Below are 26,189 nucleotides of genomic sequence, written 5' to 3' on the forward strand. Positions count from 1 at the left end.
GCAACATCCAGACTACTTTGGATTTTGGAATTGAGATGAGCTTGTTTAAAAATCTTTTTTTTTTTTTTTTCTTTTTTTTTTTTGTTAAAGGAGAGAAGAGAGATGAGCTGGTATTGCAGCAGTACTTACTGTATTGGCTTGCAGTGAGGGGAGATGGGAACCAGAGCACAGCATAGTATCAGTTCAGTGGCTTGCCTTTGGGGAAAACAATTTGGTGTATGTTTTTTTTCTGTGGTTTTGTTAGTGTGATTTGGTTTTCTTTGTTTTGTTTTTTTTAAGATGAACTTCAAGTTGGGTAATGTTTTGAATAAATATATCTTATCAAGAAATGAGTTCTGGAGTTCTGTTTGAGTCAGGTTTCCTAGGAAACCAAAATACATGTTTCTCTCCCTTCACTGTCACAGTTTTGCCAATTTAATCCAAACTTGAAAGAGGAGGAGATACTGAAGTCATTGAATTGTTGAATATTTTATAAAAATATGCAGCTGTGAAGAGGGGAGAGAATTTATGATTGCCCGCTTAAGGGAGAAGGTTTAATGCGAGCCGAACTTGAGATCGGAATTGACCTAGGCAACGCCTTTAGTTAATGAATCCAGTGATAATGCTATGCATAGGCTACTGAAAATAAAAATTCTCTCAGTACTTGAATTGCTGCTTATGTGCATACTGGAACTTGGGGTAGGTTTTTTTTTTTCCTCCTTTCATCTGCACTGGATATCCTTTTCCTTCCGATTTTCAATGGTATTTACTAGTGAATCTTAGGTACTTTCTTACCTAAATAGGTTGATCAGAATTACCACATCTAAATGTGAAGGGTGTGGTCTGATTCTGGTCTAACACGGCACAAGAGATGAATTAAATCATCCCATAGGATTTTTCTGAAGAGCAGGAAAATAAAGTCATAGAGAATGTTTTTTCCTCTGGATTCTTAAACTGGATGTAGCCTTGCAGTATCTGTGTTTTCACAGCACTAAAAAAATTCCAGTGATTTTTGAAGGGGAGTGGATTTGGCTCCTATCCCTACTGGTTTCAGCACCTCTGTTTGCTGGTATAGAAAATGGAAGAAGGGGTATCTGTTGCAGTAATATTGGAAGAAAATTAAAGTCTGATTTGAAGCTGAAGTAAGAGGGTAAAAAAAGGCTTCATTTCCTCACTTAATGCACATTTAGCCAAAACCCACGTGGTTTTGGTTCTCAAGTCTGATGGCTTGAATTTTTACTTTCCTTTTTGGAAACACAGCTAAACTAAAGTCACCTAACATGGTGGAAGGTATGTGTGTGTCACAAGTTAGTGTGTATTTTCTGTCAAGAGGATTTATGGCTTGGCTTACCTTTAAAAAAAAGCCATATTGTCCATTTTGAATGAGGCTGGAGAGTTCTTTTCTGTACTGGCCAGTTGTGGTCCTAAAAAGAGATCAAAGTTTTTTGCAATTTTTGGTTGAACAGTGACCAAAAAAAATTGAGAACAAGTTGCTAGACTGTAGAGAGGTTGGAGCTTACCTAGGAAGAGATGGTTGTGGTGGGTGTGGGAGGAGGGAAGAGGAGCAGTCTGTGAATATTGGGAGATACAACAGTGTCTCAGCTGTGTTTGCAGCTCTTAAAGTCTGGTACTTACAAGTTGACACTCTTAAGGTGAGGTGAACTGCTGATTTATCATTGTGGAAAGCCAGTGGAAAATAGATAAAGTAGCAGGCAGGATAAGGCCAGTCTGAGTGATTCGAAGTGTTTTACTAACACAGAGCCTGTTTGCCAAATCCGATTTTTTTTTTTTTTTTTTTTTTTTTTACTAGGTTTTCCAAGCAGTCTGTCAAGGATGACTTCCTAAAATGTACTGCATGAACCACTGAGTCCCAAGTGGTGTGCTTATAGAAGCACAGACTAGTGTCTGTGTCTATAATTACTCACAGTAATCTAGTGAGTAGATTACTTATTTAATGCAAAAAGCATTTGTGCAGGTCTTGCTTGCTTTGAAATCCAAACACTCACTAGTTACGGTGCTGTTTTTCTGGGGACGGTTGGTTGTAGTTGGTATGTTATATTTCCTGGAGATGAGAGTTTAGAAATTTAAGGATGAATATTCTGATGTGCAGGGATGTGAAAGTCTCTAACACTTTAAATATCAGTAAGTGGAACAGTTAAGTGAATTAATACTGGCTGTAAACTGGACTTCTGGCTCCTATTCAGTTTTTGGATACTCTCTCCTTTGTGTTCCCTCCCCCCCCGCCGCCTTCATTACAGATCCTGAGAAAAAGACCCATAATAATCAGTTCCTGCTGTTAAGAACACTTATATTTAGCTTCAAACCTTGATTTCTAGCCACTATTTTCTTTTATGCTTACAATGAGGTAGAGGCTGAGAACTGGATGTGTTGAAATTATATGTGCGCTCTCTGTGTTTTCTGAAGGGACTCTGTGTATAGCATCATGTTAGCTTCATGAGTGGTTAAAGCAGATGAGGTTGTCCTGCTGCCAGAAGGAGCTATCCTGCCATTCCCTTGCATGGTGGTGAGGTTTGTGTGCCTGGATGGGTTAGCTGAAACCTAATTTGGGGAGCCTGATATTTTAGTCAGATTTGCTTGAAAGTTTGGGAAGGGGCAGAACTGTCTCCTTTGGCAGCAGTAGGGTCTGGTCAGCTTTGGTGCGTGTGGTGAGGCACCACTTTTGGAGCTCTGACTACCCAGTTAAGTCAGTCTGAAGATTGCTTCCCACCTTACTTCTATACTCTACAAAGTATTGTTTCAAGCCAGGTGAATGTGCTAGTAGTAGATGTAGAAATCCCACCTTGCCCCAAGGAGGTGCCTGCCACAGGGATGAAGGAGGGAAGTAGGACTGTCCTTTCTGTAGCAGCAAGATGGTAGTCAGGTTTAGTTGTCTTGTCAGTCCATATTGCTGGACTTCAATAAAGTACATGAATTTTCAGTAGCCTCTTTTGTGTGTGGATAGTAGCTGTAGTTTAGTAAAAGGAAGGAACCTGTTTTATACTTTAATCGTGATCAGCACTTCAGAGAAATTCAAGTTTTCTAACATAAGAGCTAGGGCAGTCACAGTATTTAAGTTCATCTTTTTGGTTTTGGTTGTTTTTCTTTTTTTTTTAACTCATGGTATTAAAAAATGGTGCTTTTTCCAGATAACAGTTGTTGTTCTACTAGCCTGTGAATTAAACAGGTGCGTCATTCTCTGAAAGAAATGTTCTGTGGAGGAACATACAGTCTTTGACATCAAAGATGTGGCTTTGTGAAGGCCAGCTTTCACCATGAATTCTGTCCTCCCTTAATTCTAGGTCATCTTTGGAGTTCTGCATTCCGTGCATGAGTGTGTGTGCACATCTATGTATATGTATCTATCTTATCCTAGTGCTTTGTTCTTTCAAGTGACAGGCTAAAGTTTGAATTTCTGGGTTACAGAAAAATGTGTTTTGGACAAGTCTTGTTTGGGAAATGTGGTTAGATAAGTGACAGAGCAGTTCTTGTAGGGAAACTGGTTTTGTTCACTAGTCCACCAAGCTTGATTGTAAATGTGGTTGCATAGGAGGCACATGAGTTTGCACTGGTGAATCTGAAGAGCAGAAATTCAATTAATAGATAGGATTTTTTTGTTTTGATATTTGTTTAGTTGATGGTCTCTCTAGCTGATGTTTTAAGTAGCTGATTATTCACTTAAGACCCTTGTCTCCTCTTATAGAGGATCTTATGTCTCTTCTGGATGCTGACATACATTCTGCTCACCCAAGTGTCATTATTGATGCTGATGCTATGTTTTCAGAAGATATTAGTTACTTTGGTTATCCATCCTTTCGGCGCTCATCACTTTCCAGGCTAGGCTCATCCAGAGGTAATTTTGCACCTTTTTTCTTTGTAATAAGTAGTTTGCTGTGGAAAAAGCTAGTGATAGTACACACTGGTGGTTTAGATTCTGATTTAATGCGAAACTAGACTGTGATATGTTGTGAAATATAGAGTAGACAAATAGACTGTTACTCATTATCAAAATTATTAATGAATTCTGAATATTAGCAGGTAAGTTCTGCAAGAACCTTGATAGTCATGTATTTTAAATCTAATTGTTGATCACTGGTGTTGCAAGGTGTTATAAAATTCTTGCATGTTAATTTTATTTTAAACTGTAGTGTAAGTACCTACTAATACATAGATTGCATTACAAGTATTTAATTTGGCTCAAAAATGAATAACAATCGATGACATGCACCATTCTTGATTTTTTTTTTTTTTTTTTTTAATACTGTTTTTTTTTCCCTTCCCCCCCTCCTCCTTTCTTTTGGGTTGCTCTTTGTTCACTGTACTTCACATTTCCTTAATTGTTCCATGACAGAAGTTACCTTTATGGAATGAGGAACTTTAGATACTAAGGAGGGAGAAGAAATCTAAATTTTACTTTTGGGAAGCATTTTTATAGTTGAATAAGGAAAACTATTGGCAGCTGATAAAAAAACCTCCTTGAGCAGTGTCAAGGCATTTTACTTTTTTTTTTTTTTTTAAAAGCATATTACTCTTAAAAGATTTATAACAGACCATGCAGCAATTTCCTATCTTTTTGAAGCTGTTGTGCAAATGCCTAGAGTATGTCCAAACTGTTAATCCAACCTCTGCTGTGATTGTTTGTTTAGTACAGTTTTGTTGCCTTTCATGAACATGTTTTAGTATATTAATTGCTGAACATGTAAGTTCCTGTTACAAAATTATTAGTCAGGGGTCAGTGTCATGTTTGCTAGAAAATAAGTACAGTACTTTATGAAATGTATCTGTAAGACAAGCTGTAGTGTTTGGCTTATGAAAAAACTTTCCCATTTGTCTAATACAGAAAAAGACCCAAGACTTGGCATAATTTGTTGAAACTATGATATAATAATGTGGTCATCTCATACATGTAATTCCAGTTGATTTTTGTGGGCATAAGTAAAGTACTTAATAGGTTAAATGCATTATGTGCATGTACGAATATTCAGCATCTGACATAACTCCTTCTAAATTCCTCCTTTTTTTTCCTTTCCTAAGGTTATTCTATATAAGACGTTACTACGAATTTTATAATCCTTATTTTCCATGCATAGTTGACTCTTGGAAAGTTAGTTTGATTACCTGATTTAAAAAATTTATCTGCATGAGCGAACTGCAGAGTACTGGCTTTAGACAGTTTGTAGGCCAATTGGAGGGGAAGCATTTTGGTAAGGAACATTTTCCTACAAGGATCCTTTTTAAAACTTGTCTGACTCTTGAAAAGTTTTCATTTGATCTACTCAAAACAGATACACTTTAATTTATTAAATCCAGTCCTATGGAATATTGCTTTAAACAAAAGGGGTTGGATTATCAAACATGTATACGAGAGCTTTTTTTAATGCTTGCTTTCTTTAACCTTTTCAAATTACTGTTTTTTTGGGGGAAAGTTGTTATGAAACTCTCTAATAAATACTCTTTTTTGGTTTGCATAAAGAGATCTAACAGACTATATAGACTTAGATTTTTTTGTTGTTGTTGTTACTACGTTGATAAAACAATACTACAAAACTCTGCATATTGTACTATAAAACTTTAAATTGCAATGTTAAATGTATTTGGCCTCTTATGATGTAAGTAAAAATGCTTTAGCATTTTTTATAGTGCACAAAACTGTAAGACTTCTTTATTTCTAGTTTATTTTTATGTTTAGTAATTCTAAAGTACATATGCTTGAAAGGGTTAATATATTGAATGTTGCATGTCAGGACTTTATTTTTAATCTGTGTGAGTAGATTTAACTGCTGTTAGTTGCATCCTGAAGGGTCTTTACTAGAGAGTGGCTTACTTTTATCCCACTGGTGTGACCCAATTGCATACCAGTTCTCCTTCTTCCCTTAGAGAGAGACTCTGAGCTGTTGCGTGAACGTGAGTCCGTTTTACGTTTGCGTGAACGAAGGTGGCTTGATGGAGCCTCATTTGATAATGAAAGAGGCTCTACAAGTAAGGAAGGGGAACCAAACCTGGACAAGAAGAATACACCAGTTCAAAGTCCTGTTTCTTTAGGAGAAGACTTGCAGTGGTGGCCAGATAAGGTATTGAATTTTTTTTACTATTTTATTTGTGTGCTGTGCAATAGATCTGTTTATTTTTTCCAAATAAATACTCTGTGTTTCCTTTTTGAATATCACATCTCAGTTTATGTGAGATAATGTAATAAAGCATATTCTTTATTATGCACTTAGGAAAATTATAAATGACTAGTTACACCCCTATAGCTGTGCTTCTGTTATTACTGTTTTAATTTTCTTCTCCATGTGTTTTAAAGGCACTGCTGTAGATTGTAAGATTTGGGTTTTTTCTTCTTTTTTGCTTTTTTCATTTAGGTGCTCAAAGCATTTAATAGGCAATAGGAAACTCATGAAAATTTAAACTATCCTTCATCAAGGAAACCTTTTTTTGATTAGTGTTATTATACCCAGAGATACTTTCAGTTTGAGTGGATTGGGCTTTTAAGCAACAGTGCTGAAAGCTGACATTTATTTGCAGTTGTGTTTTGAGTTGACCAATAACTTAAATGAGTATTGGTTGCTCCTTCAGAATCTCTTTGGCTTTGATTAGCTGGTTTTCTTTGTAACTGGAATTCCATTTTCAAGGCAAGAAGTAATTCCCACATGAGATATAAGAATGATAGGAACACCAGCGATATGTTGCTAATTGGGTATCTGTAGTCATTTTCTTTATGAATTACCTACATGCTTGGGGAAATGACTTCAAAAAACAAAACCAAACCAAACCTGAACCAACCAACCAAACCAAAAAAACTTCCCAGGAATGGAAGTGATAATCTATGTTTATTAGACCAAATTTTATGAACTTGGGGTGTCTTTCTAGTGTTCCAATTTCTGTCTGTCTGCAGTATCTGTGACGTTGCTATTTTGATGTCATGCTTTCTTTTTCTGTGTCTCTGTTTTTTCCTTTCAGACTAAATATAGATAGAGAGCTTGAAGAGGGAGGTGAATTTCGAGGCTTATTTCTGCTTACAGTAGCTCACCTTTAGCTGCTGTCATCTTCATTCAGGCATTCAAACTGAGAAATGAAGATACCTAAAAAGAATGTTTGTCTAATACTTGCTCTCCCAACCGGACCTTTTATGTCTAAATTGTGATTTTATTTTTTTCAGCCAGTAACGCTAAACTTCTGTGTCAGTGAAAATTGGCAGCTTTTGTCCCCCTTGCTTTGTCATAATGGTAGAATGAGAGAGTCATCTAGCTTGGGTAGAGAGAGATTTCAGGGGTTTTAGCATCAAAGAATAAATGTAGTTTAGATTTGGAGTACTAACATCTTTTATTTTCACTGCTGTGTTTTGGTAACGTTATTATAGCTATTATTAATGTTGTGCTTCTTGTTATGTTATGTTTTTTTGCTACTTCAGGAATGTTTTTCCTGTTAACCCCATTCTTCTCTCTGGCCCTGAAACTTAGTAACTAAATTAGGGTTTAGGTTTTTTTTTTCCTGGATGTTTTTTTTTTTTTTTGTTATTTGCAAACTCAGCAGATCCTGCCCTAGGACAATTATTGCAGTCTTTTACTGGGCATCTTTTATGGAATTAACTTGCTGTGATATCTCATTGCATGCTTGTTCAATTTAAATACACTGAACTTATTCTGAGATACCTGTTTGCGTATGCACTCATATAAACCCTAGGTTTCAGTTAAATGAAGGTGTCTTATGGAAAGGCCTTTCATCTTTATCCAAAAGTAGTTAAACTTTTCATCCTGTCCTTCAGCTGAATGTTCTTAAGAAATTGTTCTGCATCTTTCTTGCTAGAGCCCCACTCTGAAGTTTTGTTGGTGGTATTTTCCAATAGAAATTCTTCAAGGTGAATCCTGAGGGAGATGATTTAGCTGAGAGGCCAGTTCAGACGTTTCTTCCATTTTGAAAATTGGAAAGGAGGTCTTGAAATGTTAATGGAGAAGACAGTAAGCTAGGGGAGAGATTAAAGTATGTGAGAAATCGCTACAAAATAACCAATCTTGTTTGCAAATATTTTTCCTTAATATTTCATTATTTTGACATTCAGCATTTGAGACAGAACTGTAGTAGCCCATGATGAGGATGGTTAACTTATGTTTATGGGAGGTAAAGTACCAACCTGAGAGGAATGGATGAAACTTTTGGAAAGCTGATAGTGTTCCCAAATGCATCAATTTCACCGACAATCTGAGATGAATGATGTTGAGACATGTTGCATATATACTGAGTTTTCTCCACCAAATAAGTGAAATCAATTCTTCTGATAGTTCAACTCTTGTTGGTCTATAGTACTATTAGTCTATACTGCCATGTATCAACATTGTGCCATGTGTATCAGAGCCACTCTATAGTATGGTAAATATGGCTAATTTTTAATGCTAGACTGTAGTAGGTGCAAGCTGAGCCTTTAGTTTGTTCAAGTAGGTATATTCTGTTTAGCTATTGAGATACTAAGATTTTGTCAGCAACCTACATCATCTTCGAGTATGTAATTTCTCTGGTCTAAAGTCAGAATTTATAGTTGAACACATAAGACTCTGGTTACAGAACCAGAGCTGTCATGTTGTTCATGCATCTTTGTGCTGTTAGTCTTTTGAATGGTCTCATGGAGGTGTATGTAGCATTGGTCCTGTAGCATTTAAATCACAACTGCTAATATTTTGATGGGAGAGAAAAATTTTGAATGGCAGGTCTCTTTAGTGTTGAGCTTGTGGTATAAAACTGCTTGTTTATAGAAAGTTATAAAACATATTAGCAAGATTGAAAATCATAATGATACTATGTTGGAGCAAAATTTAATTGCTTTCCATACTTAACTTTGAGGCATTAGGCCAGATAATGTCTGAAAATTCATTTATGCTGATGAAGAAGAGGTGCATCTCATTAGACTACAGGAGGTTCTGATGGTAGTTCTTTCTCAGAATATGCAATATTTTTACGATGGCAAGTATTAATCATGACACAGATTAGCATTCATGCTACTTCTGTGCTGTGTTGGTAGATGCCCTCTGGAGCCATATAATTCTCTTATGATTTAACTAATTCTAGATCTTGTTATCAGGGTATAAAAGAGAATTGCTTGTGATTGCTTCTGTCCTTTCCTGCTGCCTTCTTTCTCTTTCCCAAAATATAGGTAAATATTTTGAGCTACGGGTAAGAGAGGTACTGAATCTCATGTTATTCAAGGATACGCTCACACCTTTTGAAATGTGCACTTCTGGGCTTGAAAATAGTAGAAAAAATAGCGTGAAACCAGATTTATGAAACTAAAAATGTTTCCACTTGTAAACTTCTGTAGCTGAAAGAAAAGTATCTTAATTTAGGAGATAGATAAATGTACTGGATGGTGGGCTTTTTTTAATGGTCTGGGAAGAACTAAGTTTCCCATCAGTTGGTTAAATTGCTTAAATGTGGTATATTGTAATCTAAGAGAGGCAGCTAAAGGTATTAATCTGGGAGACTACTACAGAGAAGACTAGTTACCATGTACCTGTCTTTCAGATTTGTAGCTCTGGAAGACAGCATTTGATTTTATACCAGTTTAAGTTGTTTTTTTCATTCTTTAAAAGCTGTATTCTCCCTTAAGTGCAAGGAAACTTTTAGTTGTTACCAGTAAAGAACATGTTTAGAAGTTCAGAAAAAACATGTCTTTCTAAACAAGTTTAGAAAGAACATAGCTGCACTTCCTGAGGAGCAGCGAATGGATGGGCCTTACAAATGTTTCTCAGTAAACAGAAGTAAATGTTTTGTGAAATCACTCAAATTTACAGGTCTGTAGTTTTGAGATTTGTTTCAATGCAAGGGGAAACAGGAGCTTGGAAAAAGTGAGATTGTAACTGTTGCGTAGTTGCTGCAACATTAATATACAACCAAATCTAAGAGCGGGGAGAACAGGCCTGTGACATACGGGTAAGGTACAGGATGAAGCAATTGAGCAAAGTGGTACTACCTTAGTAGTATAAAGATGCTATACAAGTTTTGGTAAAATGTTAAAAAGGAGAAAAAGGCGGCGGGGGGGATAATCCATAATTAGAAGCTTTTCCAGCATATCAGGTCATAATGATGCATTAATGTGACATGTAGCATGCTGATTTTTTTTTTTTTTTTAATTGATCTTGTTTGCAGTTATTTACCTTCAGAAGTGAAAGATAAGAATAGTTTAATTGATGAGGCAGTGAATTTGATAATTGATTTCTCAGGTAGATGGGAGAAATTTTCATGAGTATACTTAGGAATGGAATAATGGACTTGTGTTGCTTTTTTGTTCATTTCAAAACCCCAGAATTTTAGAGGGAAAATCTTTTTTAAATGTCAGAAGTCAAGAGATCTTCCCATCTTTAATTCTATGAGCGGTGTTGTGTTCTTAAAATATTGTGGAAGCTCTTAATAAACTGTCCATGTTGATTGCCATGTATATGTTATTGCTAAACTTCAGGAAAATATCTATTTCTTTCTTCCCTTACTCTGTCAGAAGGAATAATGCCTTTTTTTTTGTGTGTGTGTGTGTTTGAGGGCATGCTCAGCTTGAGACAAGCTGGATATATCTTTACTTTCAAGTTCAACATTCATGGGAACTCTAAAAAAACTTAACAGTTACAAGTTCATTTTTTTGCATTTATATATTTATATATTTGTAATATTGCTGTCTTAGACTTCGTATTTCTGTGTTTGTAGGATGGAACAAAGTTTATTTCTATTGGAGCTCTGTATTCTGAGCTCGTGGCTGTTAGCAGTAAAGGAGAACTCTATCAATGGAAGTGGAGTGAATCAGAGCCTTACAGAAATGCACAGGTACTGTACACCTTTAAATGCTTACTTTCAGAATGATTTATATGTTTTGAATATCTAAAATATTTTTTTGTTTCCAAAGAATCCTTCACTGCATCATCCACGAGCCATGTTCTTGGGATTAACCAATGAAAAGATAGTGCTCCTTTCTGCAAATAGTATTAGAGCAACTGTTGCCACTGAAAATAACAAGGTATGAGATGTATGCTGGTTGCTGAATTTGACAAAGCTGTTTTTTTTTCAGTTACTTGCAATATATTATAGAGAAGTTGATTCTTCAGCTTCATCAGTAGTAGAAAGTAGTTAATTCGTTTGTTTATTCCACTTTTTTTCTCTATACAGATGTAAAAACAAAACAAACCCAACTGGTGTTTTGTAAAAATGCGAAAAGGTTAAAAAAAAAAAAAAATCTGACAGATTTATAGCTGAAACAGTGAAAAAATACCTGTTTTACCTGATTATCTGAAGTACTTGACTTTTTGCTATTACAGTAGAAGCTGACACTGGTTTAAGAATAGAGAAGCTTGTTAATGTTCAGTATATATTTGCTAGAAAAACTAAGGGCATTGAAGCTTTCAGTGCGGTAAAGTAAGTTATCTAAATATGCTTTTCTGCCCAGTTAAGGGTGAACTTGAAACTGATTTGGTAAAGTATATGCAATTGTTGGAATTATTTTTATGACACCTCTCTGGTTTTTTTTTTTTTTTTTTTTTTTTTTTACCTTTTTTGTTTTTGTTTGTGACTGGAAATGGGGGTGACGGGGGATCCTGAAAAGCTCTTTTCTGGGGAAAGAAAAGGTGGTAGAGGATAAAATCCCAAAGGGAATAATTTTTTTGGTTGTTTTTGTTTTTGTTTTTTTTTCCCCTTTTAAAACCAGTAAATATTACATTAAAGGTGCAACTTTTCTTTTTCTTTTTTCCCCCCTCCCTTCTCTGTTCCTTTCTTCCCTTCTCCCATAGGTTGCTACGTGGGTAGATGAAACCTTAAGCTCCGTAGCTTCTAAATTAGAACACACTGCACAGACATACTCAGAGCTTCAGGGAGAACGGATTGTTTCTTTACATTGTTGTGCTCTTTACACATGTGCTCAACTAGAGAACAACTTGTATTGGTGGTAAGTAAATACTGTGTTTATATGCAACAGTGTAGATCCACTGGATGTCTTCATGTCTTTGGTTCTGAGAAGCATTGCAAAACTACTGGACCACAGGTGTTGAGCTCTGTAACTCTGCACTTGAGCTTAGGTTCCCTTTTTAAATTGTATTTATTCTATTCTTTAATGCCTAAAGCTTTTGAATCCAATTATAACATCTTTAAGAGAATAAAGTTACTCTTTTAGGAGATGTTTATAAGTGCTTTAGCATTCAGATATATCAGTACTACACAGTATCAGAGAATAAACTTCTTTATGCCTTTTAGGCCTTTTTCAGATTATAAGTATGGAACAAACTTACCCACATATGAGCTCCACAGTCTTTTGTCACTCTGTTAGAAAATTTGGTCTGTTAGTTTGTGGTCCAAATCTTAAAGAAGGGAGAAGTAACATCAGATGCTCCCTGTGGAGCTTGTTGTTAAATTTATAACACTTTTAAACGTTGTAAAATACGAAATGTTAGTTAAAATATTTTAACTAACAATTTGATAATTAAGAAGCCTATGTTTTAAAAAAAAAAAACAAAACAAAACCCCAAACCCCCCTAAACTAAAAAACGCGCCAAACCCTCAAAAACAACACTCCCAGAAGAGCTCTGAAATTAATTTCTAATTTGAGTGAATTCATTGAAGTTTACTAATGCATTGTCAGTATGCATTATTTTTGTCAGTGTGTTAGGAGTCGTTGCGTTACATATCATGCCCAAAGCTGAAGTAGCTTTTAGGCACGGATGAGTTAAATACTTGATGATGAGTTAGAAATCAGAGCATTGAAAACTGATTCATGAAACAGCTTTCTCGTTAAATTCTGATAACTCTCTGGAAGATATATTAAGTAGAATTGCATCTTAAACACAGATGTGTTTTATTTTAACTTCTAGTCCCAAATCTCAAAATTACAGCGCTCTGATTCTTGGCCCTTTTGATATGTCACAGCTGACATGCCTCAGTTAGAGTAATTACTCTTAGCATAGAAACTAATAAGCCATAACACTGGAGATACGTGGTATTAGAAACTGCCATGTTTACTGCTTTTGGAATAATCAGTGCAATGTATGAAAAGACTTATTAGCATTTATATCTAATCTCTGAAAGCAATTTCTTTAGTAACCAACATGTCCTTTCTGGGAGGGGTTAAATGTCAGCATTGGTGATTTTATGTTAATCAGATTGATGTAGGCAGAAGCTTCTGTTACTGTTGGTATCTTTAGTTACAATGGTCTGTAGTACACTAGACAGGATTTCAATTTCCAGTGTTGCACAGGACTGATGCTTTTTATGTTTTCCTTAATGTGGAAGGTTTTCAAATAAAAGCATCTGACTCTATAACCCACTGACTAAAACATGAAGTATCAAAATAATAAGCATGCTTAACTGTGTATGTAGGCGTTATTTTCAGCTAAACTGAGTGAATCCAATTATGAAAGAAGTGTCCTTTTTTCCCCTCTTGCAGCTTAACTCTGTCTTAAGAGTCCTAGACTCCTTCAGCCACCGTCCCCAGAGAGAAAGTGAGGCTTTTAGAATGTAAAAACAAAAAAGCTTATCCTGTTCCCCAGCAACTGCAAAATTTGGAAATTATCACTAGTCATGGGAAAGATATCCTCAAGTTCAGAGAGGACAACCCACGACTTTAAAGCTGTGACTGGAGCGTACCGTCTGTGACAGAGGTCTTGAAGCATTTTGGACTAGAAGGAAAGCCATTTTGCAGTGACATATCTTACGTGCTCTCCCTCTTCCTCCTCCCGCTAATAAATTGGCCAGTTGAGGTGAATTTGGAAAGTGGAGGTGAATATAGAAAAAGATGTCATTTCTACAGTGCTTTGAAATTTTGGAGAAGGTGGCACACAGACTTGTATGTTTGATGACTACATTAAGCAGAAGGAATAAACTTTTGAAAGTTATAAACAAAGTATTTCTTTCATAGCCTTTTAAAAAATAATATGCGTTTTTCCACAGGGGTGTAGTTCCTTTCAGCCAAAGGAAGAAAATGCTAGAAAAGGCCAGAGCAAAAAATAAAAAGCCGAAGTCTAGTGCTGGTATCTCCTCTATGCCAAATATAACCGTTGGAACCCAGGCAAGTGCAACTGTCACAAGTGGCATTTTTACAGTGCTATATGATGAGCTTACAGCCTGCCCTTCAAAAAACCAAAATAAAACAAATTAGGTTCTATTCTTGTTATGCACAAAAGTTCTATCAATAATATGGAATTAAAATAGCATGTTTTAATTATATGACTGTAAATTGATGTGTCCTGTTAGTATTGTTATTGTTTTACTACTATAATTACTGCTGCAAACATGGAGGAACAAGCTGTACTCATACAAAATATTCTGTTATAACTTACGTACTGATTCTGTATTTTGAGAGAAAGTAATTATATAAGTACGATTCTCAATAGAGCACATAACTTTGTAAATGATTTGGCATTTAAGTGCCTGCAGTATTAGAGTCTGAATTTGATTTATTTATGCAGTGGGAGAGGCCTTTGGTTTGAAGCCTTTACCAAAAAAGTTAATAGCTGATACAGAGCTGTAGGATTCTTTTTGTGATTAGTATTGGAACTAGTATGAGACAAAACAGCTCTTTCCCAGGGAGCACATTTCTTTTGGTTCCCAATCCATTCTAATCAACTCTGGGATGAGTCTTTATTATTGGATGAATTGTTCCTTCTGTGGTTGAGCATCTAAATATTATATATTAAACAGTTGCACTGCTAAAGCTGTTGGTTTCAGGCGTGAATTGCACAACAGCCTCTTTTTTCCTAGCAAAGTGCATAGTACGTCATGCTGACTTTCCTTCCTCTTCATCTAGTTCTGTAAGTTTTCTTATTTTTTGACTACTACATATGTCACCAAGAAAATGCATGCATATATGATTTCCCTCAGTATAATCCATTTTTCTCATAGAAATAAATATTTCTGTCTGTAGGTGTGTTTAAGAAATAACCCCCTCTATCATGCTGGAGCAGTTGCTTTTTCAATCAGTGCTGGAATTCCTAAAGTGGGTGTGTTAATGGAATCTGTTTGGAACATGAATGACAGCTGTCGATTTCAGCTTCGGTCACCCGAGAGCTTGAAAAACATGGAGAAAGCTAGCAAAACTACTGAGGCAAAGTAAGTGTTGAGAACACACATGCATACACACAGAACATTTATTTGATATTCTCTTGGTGATTGATTAAAAATTGAAAAGAAGGAAGGTCACATTTTTATCAGTTTGAACTTTTTGCCTTTTTTATAAGGTTCTAGCTTTCTTGTAAACTCTGCTAAATGTGCAGAAATTCTCACCACAGGAAAGGCATCTCAGTTGTGTGAAACCACTATGGAGATGTGAAACGCAGGAGGAGTATTAAAGGAAGACTTCCTGCAGTGTTCCATAAAGTTTCCAAGATTTTATATTTGAATAACTGAAAGTGGTTTTGTTACAGAACTAACTGTTTTCAGGCCCTTCTTCATGGCATTGAGACCCCTGTTTCAGCCCTTCCATAGTGTGAAAAAGTCATTGGGTCCACAATTGCCAGTTAAATGTTTCTTAAAATGGATTTAAACTGTTTCAAGAAAAGCTTGAAAAAGTTTAGCAGTTCTCGAGTTTCAGGTTACTGTATAATGCTAATAATTCGTCCTGTCTTCAAATGAAGCACATGGAAGGATGTTTATTTTCTGTAACATTGTATCTGTGCTCAGGTAATGTTATAGAGCTAATCTCTGATTAAGCAGCATAGCACCATTCCCAACATCAGATATATAGCCTTGTCAGTTAGAATGGTGGTTTGCAAGTATGGAGTTATTTCATTAAATTATTAAAGGAACGTGGCTGGGATCCACTGACACTTTGTCCATTGTCACGGAAAAGGTTGCACCTCTTTCTTTCTTCATTCTAAGTAACACCTTTTATTCTAGACCTGAAAGCAAACAGGAACCAGTGAAAACCGAGATGGGTCCTCCGCCATCCCCAGCTTCCACTTGTAGTGATGCATCTTCAATAGCAAGCAGTGCATCAATGCCATATAGTAAGTAATGTGTAGCTCATAGTAACATAAAATATTTGTGTAGATAAAAAGTTTTCATAAAAGGCAGTTCTACAAAGATTCTGTACTAATTTCAGAATGCTTTTCAGTCTTTCAGTCTGAACTGCATATATGTAAAGGCTTTTGTAATAGGCTTTAACACTGACAATTCGCTATCTAAATTTAAATGTATTAGTATAAGCAGTGACTATTTGATGTAAGTTGTATCTAAGCAAGCATAACACTTAGTTCTCAGAATCAAAAGTATATTTCAGGAGGTGATCAAGAGGAAGTCTGGAGATAAAGTTGTTTACGTTTTGTTGCAATGTGATAGTGAGTTTCTTTACAGCCCAGAAGTTGGAACTTGTTTTGGAAAATTCCTTTTAAGATTAAGCTGTTCTTGCACAGTTTGCCTTGCAGGTGAACTTTGGTGCAAAAAGCAGTAGTTCGTCATCTATTACATAAAATGTCTAAAACTAGACATTCTTTACTAACATACATAAGCAGTGAGAGAAGTTTTACTTAAAATTTGTACTTTTTAAGTACAAGTTGTACTTAAAAACCTAAAAGGCTGCATTAGAATTCATGTAACTGATCTCTTAAGCATTTTTTTCCTCCATTTAAACCCATACATTTGTAAAGGATTAATTACAAGGCCATCACTTGAAGAAATCTCTCTGCTCCTCTTTCTTCTTGTTGTTCACGTACTGCAGTTTTAAGAAGCATTCACCTAGAGAATCAAATGGCCTCATTCAGTGACTGAGAGTCTTGTATGCTCAGATCTGCAGTACTAATTAATTTTACTAGTAGAGTTTTTTTGCTACTTATTTCTTCTCTTTTTGCAGTTTTCAACTGTAATTTTTCACTGACTATAACTTTGCTTGAGTGTTTGAAGTTAACTTCACAGTTAGTTTAGAAGTTCTCTGCTTCCTCCTTTAAGTATGTTGATAATATTAATTATACCATATTCTCAATTCAAGAGATTAAAGGTTCTTCTTGTCAATGTTAATTTAGCCACGTTATGTATTTAAATTTGATCCTGAGTGTACTATGGTTACTGTTCAGATAATGTCTTTGCAGCAAATCTAACTGTACTGCAATTGCTATTAGCCCAAATAGCTATTTTCTGCCTCGTTTGCTACTCTTCTAGGTGTTTACCAAAAAATCATACATAGTGGGCAAGCAGACTTTTTGTAAGGGTGATATGAAGCACTGTAGCAGGCTGAGTGAAGGGTCTTAGAATGTCAGCCTTTTTATTTACAGCATGAATATCTGAGACCTGCCAAAACAATTTCTTATATTCTAATTATTTTTCTTAAATATCCTTAAAAATTGCTTTGTTTATCAGATAGGCATTATTAGTGCTAATTTCATGGAAAAACATGAAAGTGGCATGGTATACTGTTTGGTGGCTCTCACTTTTAAAGTCATACTCCTGTAAACCTGTTGTTAATGTCTAGATTTGACTGTTGATAATCTTTTTTGGGGGAAAGGTTTGGTGTTTACTGACTTGCATTTGGATGCTTTGATTAAATATTTCAAGTCTTTTTTTTTTGGTAATAACTTTTTTGTCTCAGAGCGACGACGATCTACTCCTGCCCCAAAGGAGGAGGAGAAAGTGAATGAAGAGCAGTGGTCTCTGAGGGAAGTTGTGTTTGTGGAAGACGTTAAAAATGTTCCCGTTGGCAAGGTTTGTCTAAAATACACTGTCACACCATCTTTGGAGAGGGAGAAAAAAATGTTTTTCCTTTTAGATAAGCTAACTGTTTAAAAGAATCATAGTTTTGGGGATGCTTGAGAATGTTTCTGACTAGTGTGACTTTTGTTGCATTTTTATTTGTCCATAACACAATGATAGTAATAGACTGAATGCGTTGTGAATAAAACGTGATGAATCTTAAAAAATAACGTTCTGGTACTTTAAGTTGGACCACAGTATTAAGTAAAGCAGATGTGGTTTTATCCAAAAGATTATTTTTGGTGACTTGAACAATAGCTCCCACATGTCCAGTGAGATTGTGAAGAGTTACAGGTGTTGTTACTGACTTCTACATACACATCAGTTGAACATTTGGGCGAGTCTCATGTTCTGGCAACCAAAGAACAGAAATGTTTTGATTAGAAATGACATGCTTCATTAATATGAGTATGAAGTTATTTTATTTATTACTCCAGAAAATCTGTTTGTTTGGTTCTTATAATTTTTTCATTTTCTCTCTAGTAAACCTTGCTCTGACTAAGAGTGCTATAGAGGAAAATACTACGTTTCTCCTTTGACATTGTTGTGCAATGTTAGGAGGGATTAGAACTGTAATCTAGACAGTTCTTTGCTATGCTTTTCAAAAATAAGAACAACAGGAAAGCCAATAAAGGTTTTCCACTCTATTGGGTCTGGCTGAGATGGAGTTAATTCTCCCCATAGCAGCCCTCATAGTGCTGTGCTCTGTATTGTTTGCTAGAAAGGTGTTGATAACACACCACTGTTTTGGCTACTGGTGAGCAGTGCTTGCACAGCATCAAGGCTGTCTCTCCAACATTTTCCCCCCGCCCCCCTCCTTACCGGCAGGCTGGGGCTGGGCAAGATCTTGGGAGGGGACATAGCCAAGACAGCTGACCCAAACTGACCAAATAGATACTCCATACAGTATGATGTCAGCTCAGCTATAAAAGCTAAGTAAAGGGAGATGGAAGGGCGGGCACTACATTTGTCTTCTGGAGCAACCACTACAAGTACTGAAGCCCTGCTTCCCAGGAAGTGGCCAGACATTGCCTGCTGATGGAAAGTAGAGAATAAAATCTTTTTTTTTTTTTCCTTAGCTTTTGCATGCGACCTTTGCTTTTGCTTTATTAAACTGTCCTTATCTCGATCCATGAGCCTTCTGTTATGTTTTCTCTCCCCTGTCCAGTTGAGGAGGGGGAGTTACAGAGTGGCTTTGGTGGACATCTGGCACCCAGCCAGGGTCAACCTACCACATCGACAAAATGAAAAAATTGGATTCTTTCTACTTGACTCATAGAAGATCAAAAAACCCCTGTTACCAGAAGAGGAAATAACTGTCCAACAGAAGGCAGTTGGATTTAGTCAGAGTTATTTTCCTTGCATCCCTAATGGGTTTACTTGTGCAGGTGTGGAAGATTTGCCTTGAGCAGTATCTTTGAAAGGATGAGGCCCACAATGAATTTTCATTATCAAGTTTAGATAATTTTTGCAAAAGGGGTATGGAGCAACTTAATTCATTGAAACATTTCAGTTTCTGTAAATGAGGTTTTGAGATCTAGTTGAAGTTGCTGAAACCGTTGTTTGCCTCTCATACCAGCTTTGGGAAAGCCCCTGTTGTCCTTGTCTGTCCTTAGTGTTTTAGATCCTAAAATTTTCAGGACAGAGACTGTTTTACTATTTCTGTATACAGTTGTAAAGGTGTCTGTATGCTGCGTCAAGAAGAACTACTATGATAAATATAGAAGAGCTTGGATTTTTATATGTTGATATATTCACTGAAGTGCTAAAACCAGTAAATGGGCTGTCTTCTGAATAGAGTTGTTGCTGCTAGTCTATTCTATACCAGTCATTTATGGCAAAGATGCTTTTTTTTTTTTTCTTCATAAAGCATGCTATCCCTTTCCAGTGATGTATATGGTCGTTTACTTTTTTCCTTTTACAGTTTTGTAACACTTCAGAGTTTAGATAGGATCCAGCAGACAAAACCATACAAAAATTTTTGCCTAGTGGTGCCCAGGTTAAAGACAGAAATACAGTTTTTTCCTTGTTACATGTTCTGTTTGTAATTTGGATGAGTTGTGCAATTGTATGAAAAAGACTGGAGGTACCTCAGTCTGCAGAAGGGTTACTCTTTGCAGTGTTGTACAGGCTCAAGAATAGCTAATGTTGTTCATTGTTGAACAGTAATGTTTGTAATTTAGCTTATTGCGAGCTGAATTAAGCACAAAGAGGATTTGAATTCTGAACAATCTGACTGTTCTGCTCATAAATAATATTTGAATGTGTACAAAGGTTCAGTCCAGTCTGCAAAAACATAATCATACAGGTTTGGGGTCTTAAGAAGTCCTACACTTTTAGAGTCCATCCGCATACACCTTCATCTGGTCTTCATGGTCTTTTGTTTACTGAATGATGTTCCACAAAGTCACATCTTTGAGGTATTGGTATGGATGGGCTCAGTGGCATGTTCATCCTGCATGAGAATATACTAATCCTATGTAACCTGGGAATTTGTTACCTTTGGTGTTTGAGAAAATTGGAAAGGCTTTGAAGCACTGTTTGGAGTTTTAATTACTTTATGTTACAAAGCATGGTGTCAATAGAGCAACACTTAGCTTCCCTCTGAGTGCTGTCATCACGTAAAATATGTAGTCATGGAGCATGTGAATATTGGGACATCTTTGAGAAATATGCACTGGTATTTGGTGGATTTTTTTGAGCACAACATGAAGTCAGTTGCACTAAACTAATTGATCTGTGAGGCCAAAAATGTTGTCTTATGTAATGATTCAGGTGTGAAGTAGTAAGAGGAACAAAAAAACTATTTCCATCCTTTTACCTGCAAGAGCATCTGAAATTTTGAACATTTATATTCTTTAGAATAAAGTGTGTTAGCCACGAGTGTCTGTCAAAATGTTTGCCACCTTGTAAAAAGATTTAGATAATTCTTTGTTTTACGCAAAAAAGAATTGTTCACTTAGGCTTTAGGAGGTAGACTTTAGAGATAGGAAAGGGGTCAGATTTACTGATGCTCAGTCTGTGTTCCTGAAATAATTTTGTTAGTGGAAAATTTGTGTTTCTGTACTTTTGGATGTACACAACAACTTCATGATGTGTCCAAAAAGTGCTTGGTTAAAATCCTTCCAAGACCACTGTGGTGCTCTGTTTGTAGAACGGTGGACAGGTAGATGGTGTCAAGTTCTAACATGCTTGTTTCTCTCTGGGCTCCTCCTGATCTTGATATAGTAACAGCCCTCCCCTGAGTTGAGTGCTAAGATCCAAGATGACTGCACGTGATTGTTCTGATACCAGTAGATTGCACAACCAGCGTTTTTCACACTGCTTCATAAATGTGGATTGCGTGTGGTGCCAAAGCAACAAATGACCAGAGAGTGTGGCGAGAGTGCAAAAGTTCTTGCATTGGGGCAGTCTTGAAAGAAATGAAGAAAGCAGAAGCCTGCTAGATAAACTCTTGGATTTAGTCATCTTTCTTCTTGGAATATATTAACTTCCAATCTCATTTCAATTTAAATCCTTCGTAGGCTTGGAACAAAACTAAGCCTTTATTCTTCCAAGTCTGTCATTAGATGGAGGAGGTAATGATTATAAGATTATCCACCTAATGGAAGACTCATGGAATGAAACAGCCTGGCACTTGTCTCTTCTGTTGTCTGCATTGGTGAGAAATCTGATGGAGTCTTCAGTGTAGTTTAGAAAAGAAATGGGCTGAAATAAGCCTTTGTTACTGTCGCAAAATGGAGTAGTTTAGACCACTTAAAGAATCGCCTCGAATGGTATTGGTAAAAAAATTATTTAATAGGATTTTATGTATAAGCACAACTTCACAGAATTCGATGGCAAGGTTCACTCTGTTACTTAATACATGGATGAAATGCACAAAGGAAAATTTAAGTCGGAATCAAACTAAAATTATGTATACAGAGACTGAAGATGCAGTAGGGTAAAAGAGAAACATACAAAGAAAAATCAAGTTAGAATTGATTTGTCGTGATTTGTACAGAGATTGGGAATGCAAAAAGGTAGGGGAGACACTCTGGTTGAGTCACAAGGTTCAGAAGAGACCCCCTTGCTTTCTAAACTCCTGTTGGAGTCTAGGTGTGGCTGGATCAACTCCTAGTCTCCGACTTGGTCAATAGTTTATATCTAAAGAGATTGTGAGTATAATAGCAGCCTGAGATTCATTCACACTTGAATAAAGTTCAAGACAGTAGTTTAAGTATAGATTTGAAAAACAATATTTGTAATATCCTTGGTATAGAATATTTAGGTTAGCACACACACACATGCATAAAGACACTAAGATATCTATATCTATATCAGTATAGATATATATAAGCAAGTAGAAGAGAGATACCTGTTAAAAATTCCCCTTGGGTTCAGTGAAAATGTTCATGTCAAATGCTTCAGCATGTTTCTCAGCAGGCGAAAGGTTGAGCCTCAAGGAGCGGAGAGTATCAGCCCAAGTCTTGTCGGCTTTTGGCAACAGACCTCCGATCTTCGCAAGCTTTTCAGTTTGTGAGGTCTAAGAGGCATCTCACTCAGAGGGAGATACTGGTTGCAGCCCGCTGCGGTCCAGGAGAGCTCAAAGGGTCTCCCTTAGTACCGCTGCTTATAGGTTTGGGAGATGATTGGCTTTAGTCGTTAGCAAATTACTGGAATTCCAGTTTTGCTGGTACCATTAGGCATGAGTTATGTTTCAGATAAGGAAGGCTCTAGGGCTGTCAGAGAATGAGTTAAGATTCAGATACGGGATGCTCCAAGGTGGTTCGGAGAGGACTCCGATATGTCTCAAGGTTGTCAGGAGAGAACAAATTATCTCTACTCCCGTCCCTCGCCTCGGCTGGGAAGCAGGAGTCCTTGAAACAGTCAGCACGACTCCCTGTCTTAGCCATGCAAGAGTTCCTGATACGGTCAAGGGATGCTTAACTGCCCAACTCATTACACTTATGCTAAGGCCTAGCGAGACTTTCCAAGTTTGTATATCAGCCCAGAGAGGGGAAGGAATGCACCACCACGATTACTTCTCACTGGTATCAGAGGAATAGAAGCTGGTTTTGTCCATCCCATGCACTTTGGGATATTCTACTTACCCACATTAGCTTTTGGATCCCCTCTTCTGGAATGGCTTAAGTGGTATCTGGAACCACTGTTAGAACAAAAGGGTAGGGAACCTGGGCTGGAGCTGCTTATTTCTTCTCTGTCAGCTGCGGTTCATTTTGGTCTGAGGCTTTCCATTGGCAGTGTCCAAGGCCTCCCCAAACTGCTTCTGTTTATCAAAGTTATCCTCAATCAGGTGAGACTTCTGCGTATTACCAGTTTTGCAGTTCCTGTGCCCAGACAGCTTATCAAGTCCTAGGGATTTTGTGAAACACAAATTTGGATTGAATAGTTTGTTCTTTAACTTGTACTTTGTATTGTGTTATTTCAGTCAGTCACTTGAACTTTTTTTTTTTTGTTTGATTTCTGTCGGAGATTGAAGCCTTCCCATGAGAAGGATAAGTTGAAAGAACTCAGGCTGGATATAGTCCCAGAAGAGTTACTTAATCCCTATTAGGAATCTGTTTTTAATCCTTCAAAGTTGAATATTTTAAAAGTTGTGTCAGTATTTCTTTGGAAGTGCTCACTCTACTTTGAGAGTAGAGGTAGAAGCCTTTTCTGTGATGTTAAAATTTCTTCCATTGCAACAAGGAGATTTGATAAGAAATAGAAAAAAAATATATTTTCCCTGGTCTTCTGCTTCTGTGTCTTGAGAGGGAATATGGTGATTCTGGAGAGGGAAAGATTCTACAGGTTACCAGTGGATCCAAACAGGTTTGCTTCTGAAAGGGTCAAGTGCTAGTAGTTAACTTTGCTCTTTTTAGAGGCTATTCTGCCTATCATTAATGTGATTTTACATGAAGAACTGTAAGAGGGAACAGAGGAGGAGAAGTGGGGCTCAGGACCTGCCTCCATTTCCTTTTGAGGAAGGGACTTTACTTGAATGTTTTCTGTCAATCAGTGTGCTTTGGCATTGTGGTTTAAAGGAGTGTGGCAGTGCGTTGACAGTAAGGGTAAAGGAGGTAACAAGTATGTTCACCTTTCAGTTTATCGATTCATTTTTTTTCTTCCATTAAAAAGAAAGATCAGATCTCATTGTCCTGTGGTTGAAAAGGCTCTAAAAAGGTATTTTGCTTTTGGAAAAAAAATCTTTAAACTTCTATTTTGTTGCTTGCTTTTTTCATTCGATTCATTTATTTTAATTTAGTCCTAATAAGGCAAACATTGTCTATGTAGTTCTGTAAAATGCTTGTTTCCAGTTGATGAAATTTTTGCCTTAGCAGTATGAACAGTGTAAGTACTTCTGTAGGCTAAAGCATCTAAATCCTTTAAGCTCTTGCATTTTATTTTTGTTAGTGGATTTTTCAATGAATTCAGACTTGCATAATTTCAATTAAAGAGGAGTGTTGATGTTTTTTTATCTTGTTCAGTGCCAGCCCATTATACCACATTTCTGCTTTGGAGCTTTCTGTGTTTCACTCAAGCTCCTAGTTGCAAGAGGTGAATTTCTTCTCAACCAAATATTAATTAACATATTTTCCAGTTTTTAAAGATATATGACTTTCTTCTTGAACCACAAAATGGGAAAGAAAAAAAATATTTGGCATGTGGACTCTGAAAGAGTCACCGTAGAGTTCCAGCACTTTAAAAACTGTCAGCATTTCTTTCAACACATGAAAAGTGGTGTAAGTGAAAAGTGATGTAGGTGATAACACTAAGAGCAGCCAGAATGCATGTAGAAGAAGACTTTTCATTATGAAGATAGGATATGTTAAATATTTGGGGACTGTGCCTTTTCTTAAGGTGTGTTTCTTCCCTCCACTTCCCCCCCCCCCCCCCCCCCCCCCCCCATAAATTCAAAATATCATAAACAAGATTTCATATGCCCTGCTAGACATTGACCATTTAGAATCTTCTGGGTTTGGAAGCAGCCCAAATTTACAAAGCTTTTGTAGCAACATTTAGTTATTTAAAAAAAAAAAAAAAAAAAAATCCTACATGTCAGACTAAAAGCTGTGGTTGAACCATTGGCAAGTGATTTCAGGCTTATGAGTTAGTCTGATTACCTTAAAAACATCTAAATGTACCTTGATTAATTTTTTTTGACCAAATAATGATTTTTGTCTGGAGTGTTGTATTGCAAGTCTCAATAGAAATCTGTCTTTGTATAGTCTAGATCAGAGTTAATGTTTCTGAATCTTTTGACTAGGTCTGAATTTTGAAATTTTTGGGTAGTATTCTTATGGCCGTCAGTGATGCTCTACTACTAGAATTAGGAACTCTGCTACTACAGTGACGTTTTAGCATATGGGGAGCAAGTGCTCTGACTCTATCCACAATATTCTTTGTAACAAAAAAAATCTGCTAATACTTTCATATTTGTCAATATATCCTTTTCTGTAGTGTGCTTGATAGGCTGAACCTAGCTAGAGAAACTGGGAGAAACATGGAAATGCCTGGATTCTTATTACCTATAATATCTTGACAATTTGAGAGACGGCTTTTATTGTCAGCGATGTTTTAGATAAAGTTGATTACATCTAGATCTTTAATACTGCTTTGTAAGCACTTTATGTGTAGAAACTACTGTGAAATTAGGGCCTAATCAAGATTGACAGTTGGTTGTATCTACTTTTGATTAAGACAGAGCATACCAAGATCTTATTTCTACTCAAAATTAAAACATTGTCTGTCCTTTCCCCTGCCCCCCTTCCCTCTTAGCTTTGTTTTCCTTCTGAGAAAATTATGGTCTCAATTGGAAACTCAAAGGGCCTTGCAGTTTGGTGATAGCATAAGATGTTTCTATATCAAGGAAACCTATTTTGACAGTCCTGATTAAATATGCTTGGCAGCAACTCTCTAAAGAGAGGCTTACAGTCACAGAAATGACTGTGTCAGTGTGGGGCTGAGTAACTTCCATTTTATTGGGGGGCAGAGAAAGACACAGGTGCATGAAGTATGTCTGGATAGACTTGTCTGTATCCTTCAGTCCTAAGGGACTGAGTGGAGAACTTTATCATCTAGTGTAAGGAACAGGTAATAGACCCATAAACCAACACTTCCTTTTTTCCACTGTGCACAGTCATCTTGAGGAATGAGTGCTAAGACTCTGCAACAGAGGCTTTAAAAATTCTTTTAAAAAAAAAAAAAAAGTGTTTCTTGTAGTACAAGAGTTAATGGGCACTTAAAGAAGTAAGAGGCTCAATGTAGATGGTTTTTGTTGAATTGTTAGCTAATGTTTGGAACTCATTGCTGCAAGAATAGTGTTTATTTCCAAAAGTGATTGGACAAATTAATGAGAAGGGTCTATCTAGGCTATTAAGCATGAAGTTGTCCTGCTGTTTCCAGTAGGCAGAAGCTGAAAAGATACCAGGGAAGCATCAGTAGGAGCTTCTCTAGTCAGTTGGTGTTGGTTCCTTTGATCTCATTCAGCATGCCTATGAAGTCATTAAGAAATCCAAGTTTTTAAGATTTCG

General features: G+C 36.6%; 1 protein-coding gene across 18 annotated transcripts in view; it reads left to right on the plus strand.

Annotated features, from left to right (window-relative positions):
• UBR5 (ubiquitin protein ligase E3 component n-recognin 5) overlaps window positions 1–26,189 on the plus strand; it is a 94,745-nt gene that overhangs the window by 30,583 nt on the left and 37,973 nt on the right. For 12 of the 18 annotated variants that reach the window (XM_041122906.1, XM_041122911.1, XM_041122909.1 and 9 more), the window contains 9 exons: window positions 3,680–3,829; window positions 5,836–6,047; window positions 10,663–10,779; window positions 10,859–10,969; window positions 11,736–11,890; window positions 13,885–14,002; window positions 14,858–15,042; window positions 15,829–15,938; window positions 17,492–17,625. In XM_041122906.1, the coding sequence (XP_040978840.1) occupies window positions 3,680–3,829; window positions 5,836–6,047; window positions 10,663–10,779; window positions 10,859–10,969; window positions 11,736–11,890; window positions 13,885–14,002; window positions 14,858–15,042; window positions 15,829–15,938; window positions 17,492–17,625 (1,292 nt within the window). The remainder of the gene's footprint in view (window positions 1–3,679; window positions 3,830–5,835; window positions 6,048–10,662; window positions 10,780–10,858; window positions 10,970–11,735; window positions 11,891–13,884; window positions 14,003–14,857; window positions 15,043–15,828; window positions 15,939–17,491; window positions 17,626–26,189) is intronic. The other 6 variants (XM_041122913.1, XM_030011229.2, XM_030011233.2 and 3 more) reach the window with 4 other exon arrangements.

The sequence above is a fragment of the Aquila chrysaetos genome, chromosome 4 (genome assembly GCF_900496995.4).
Source record: "Aquila chrysaetos chrysaetos chromosome 4, bAquChr1.4, whole genome shotgun sequence".
Classification (NCBI taxonomy): domain Eukaryota; kingdom Metazoa; phylum Chordata; class Aves; order Accipitriformes; family Accipitridae; genus Aquila; species Aquila chrysaetos.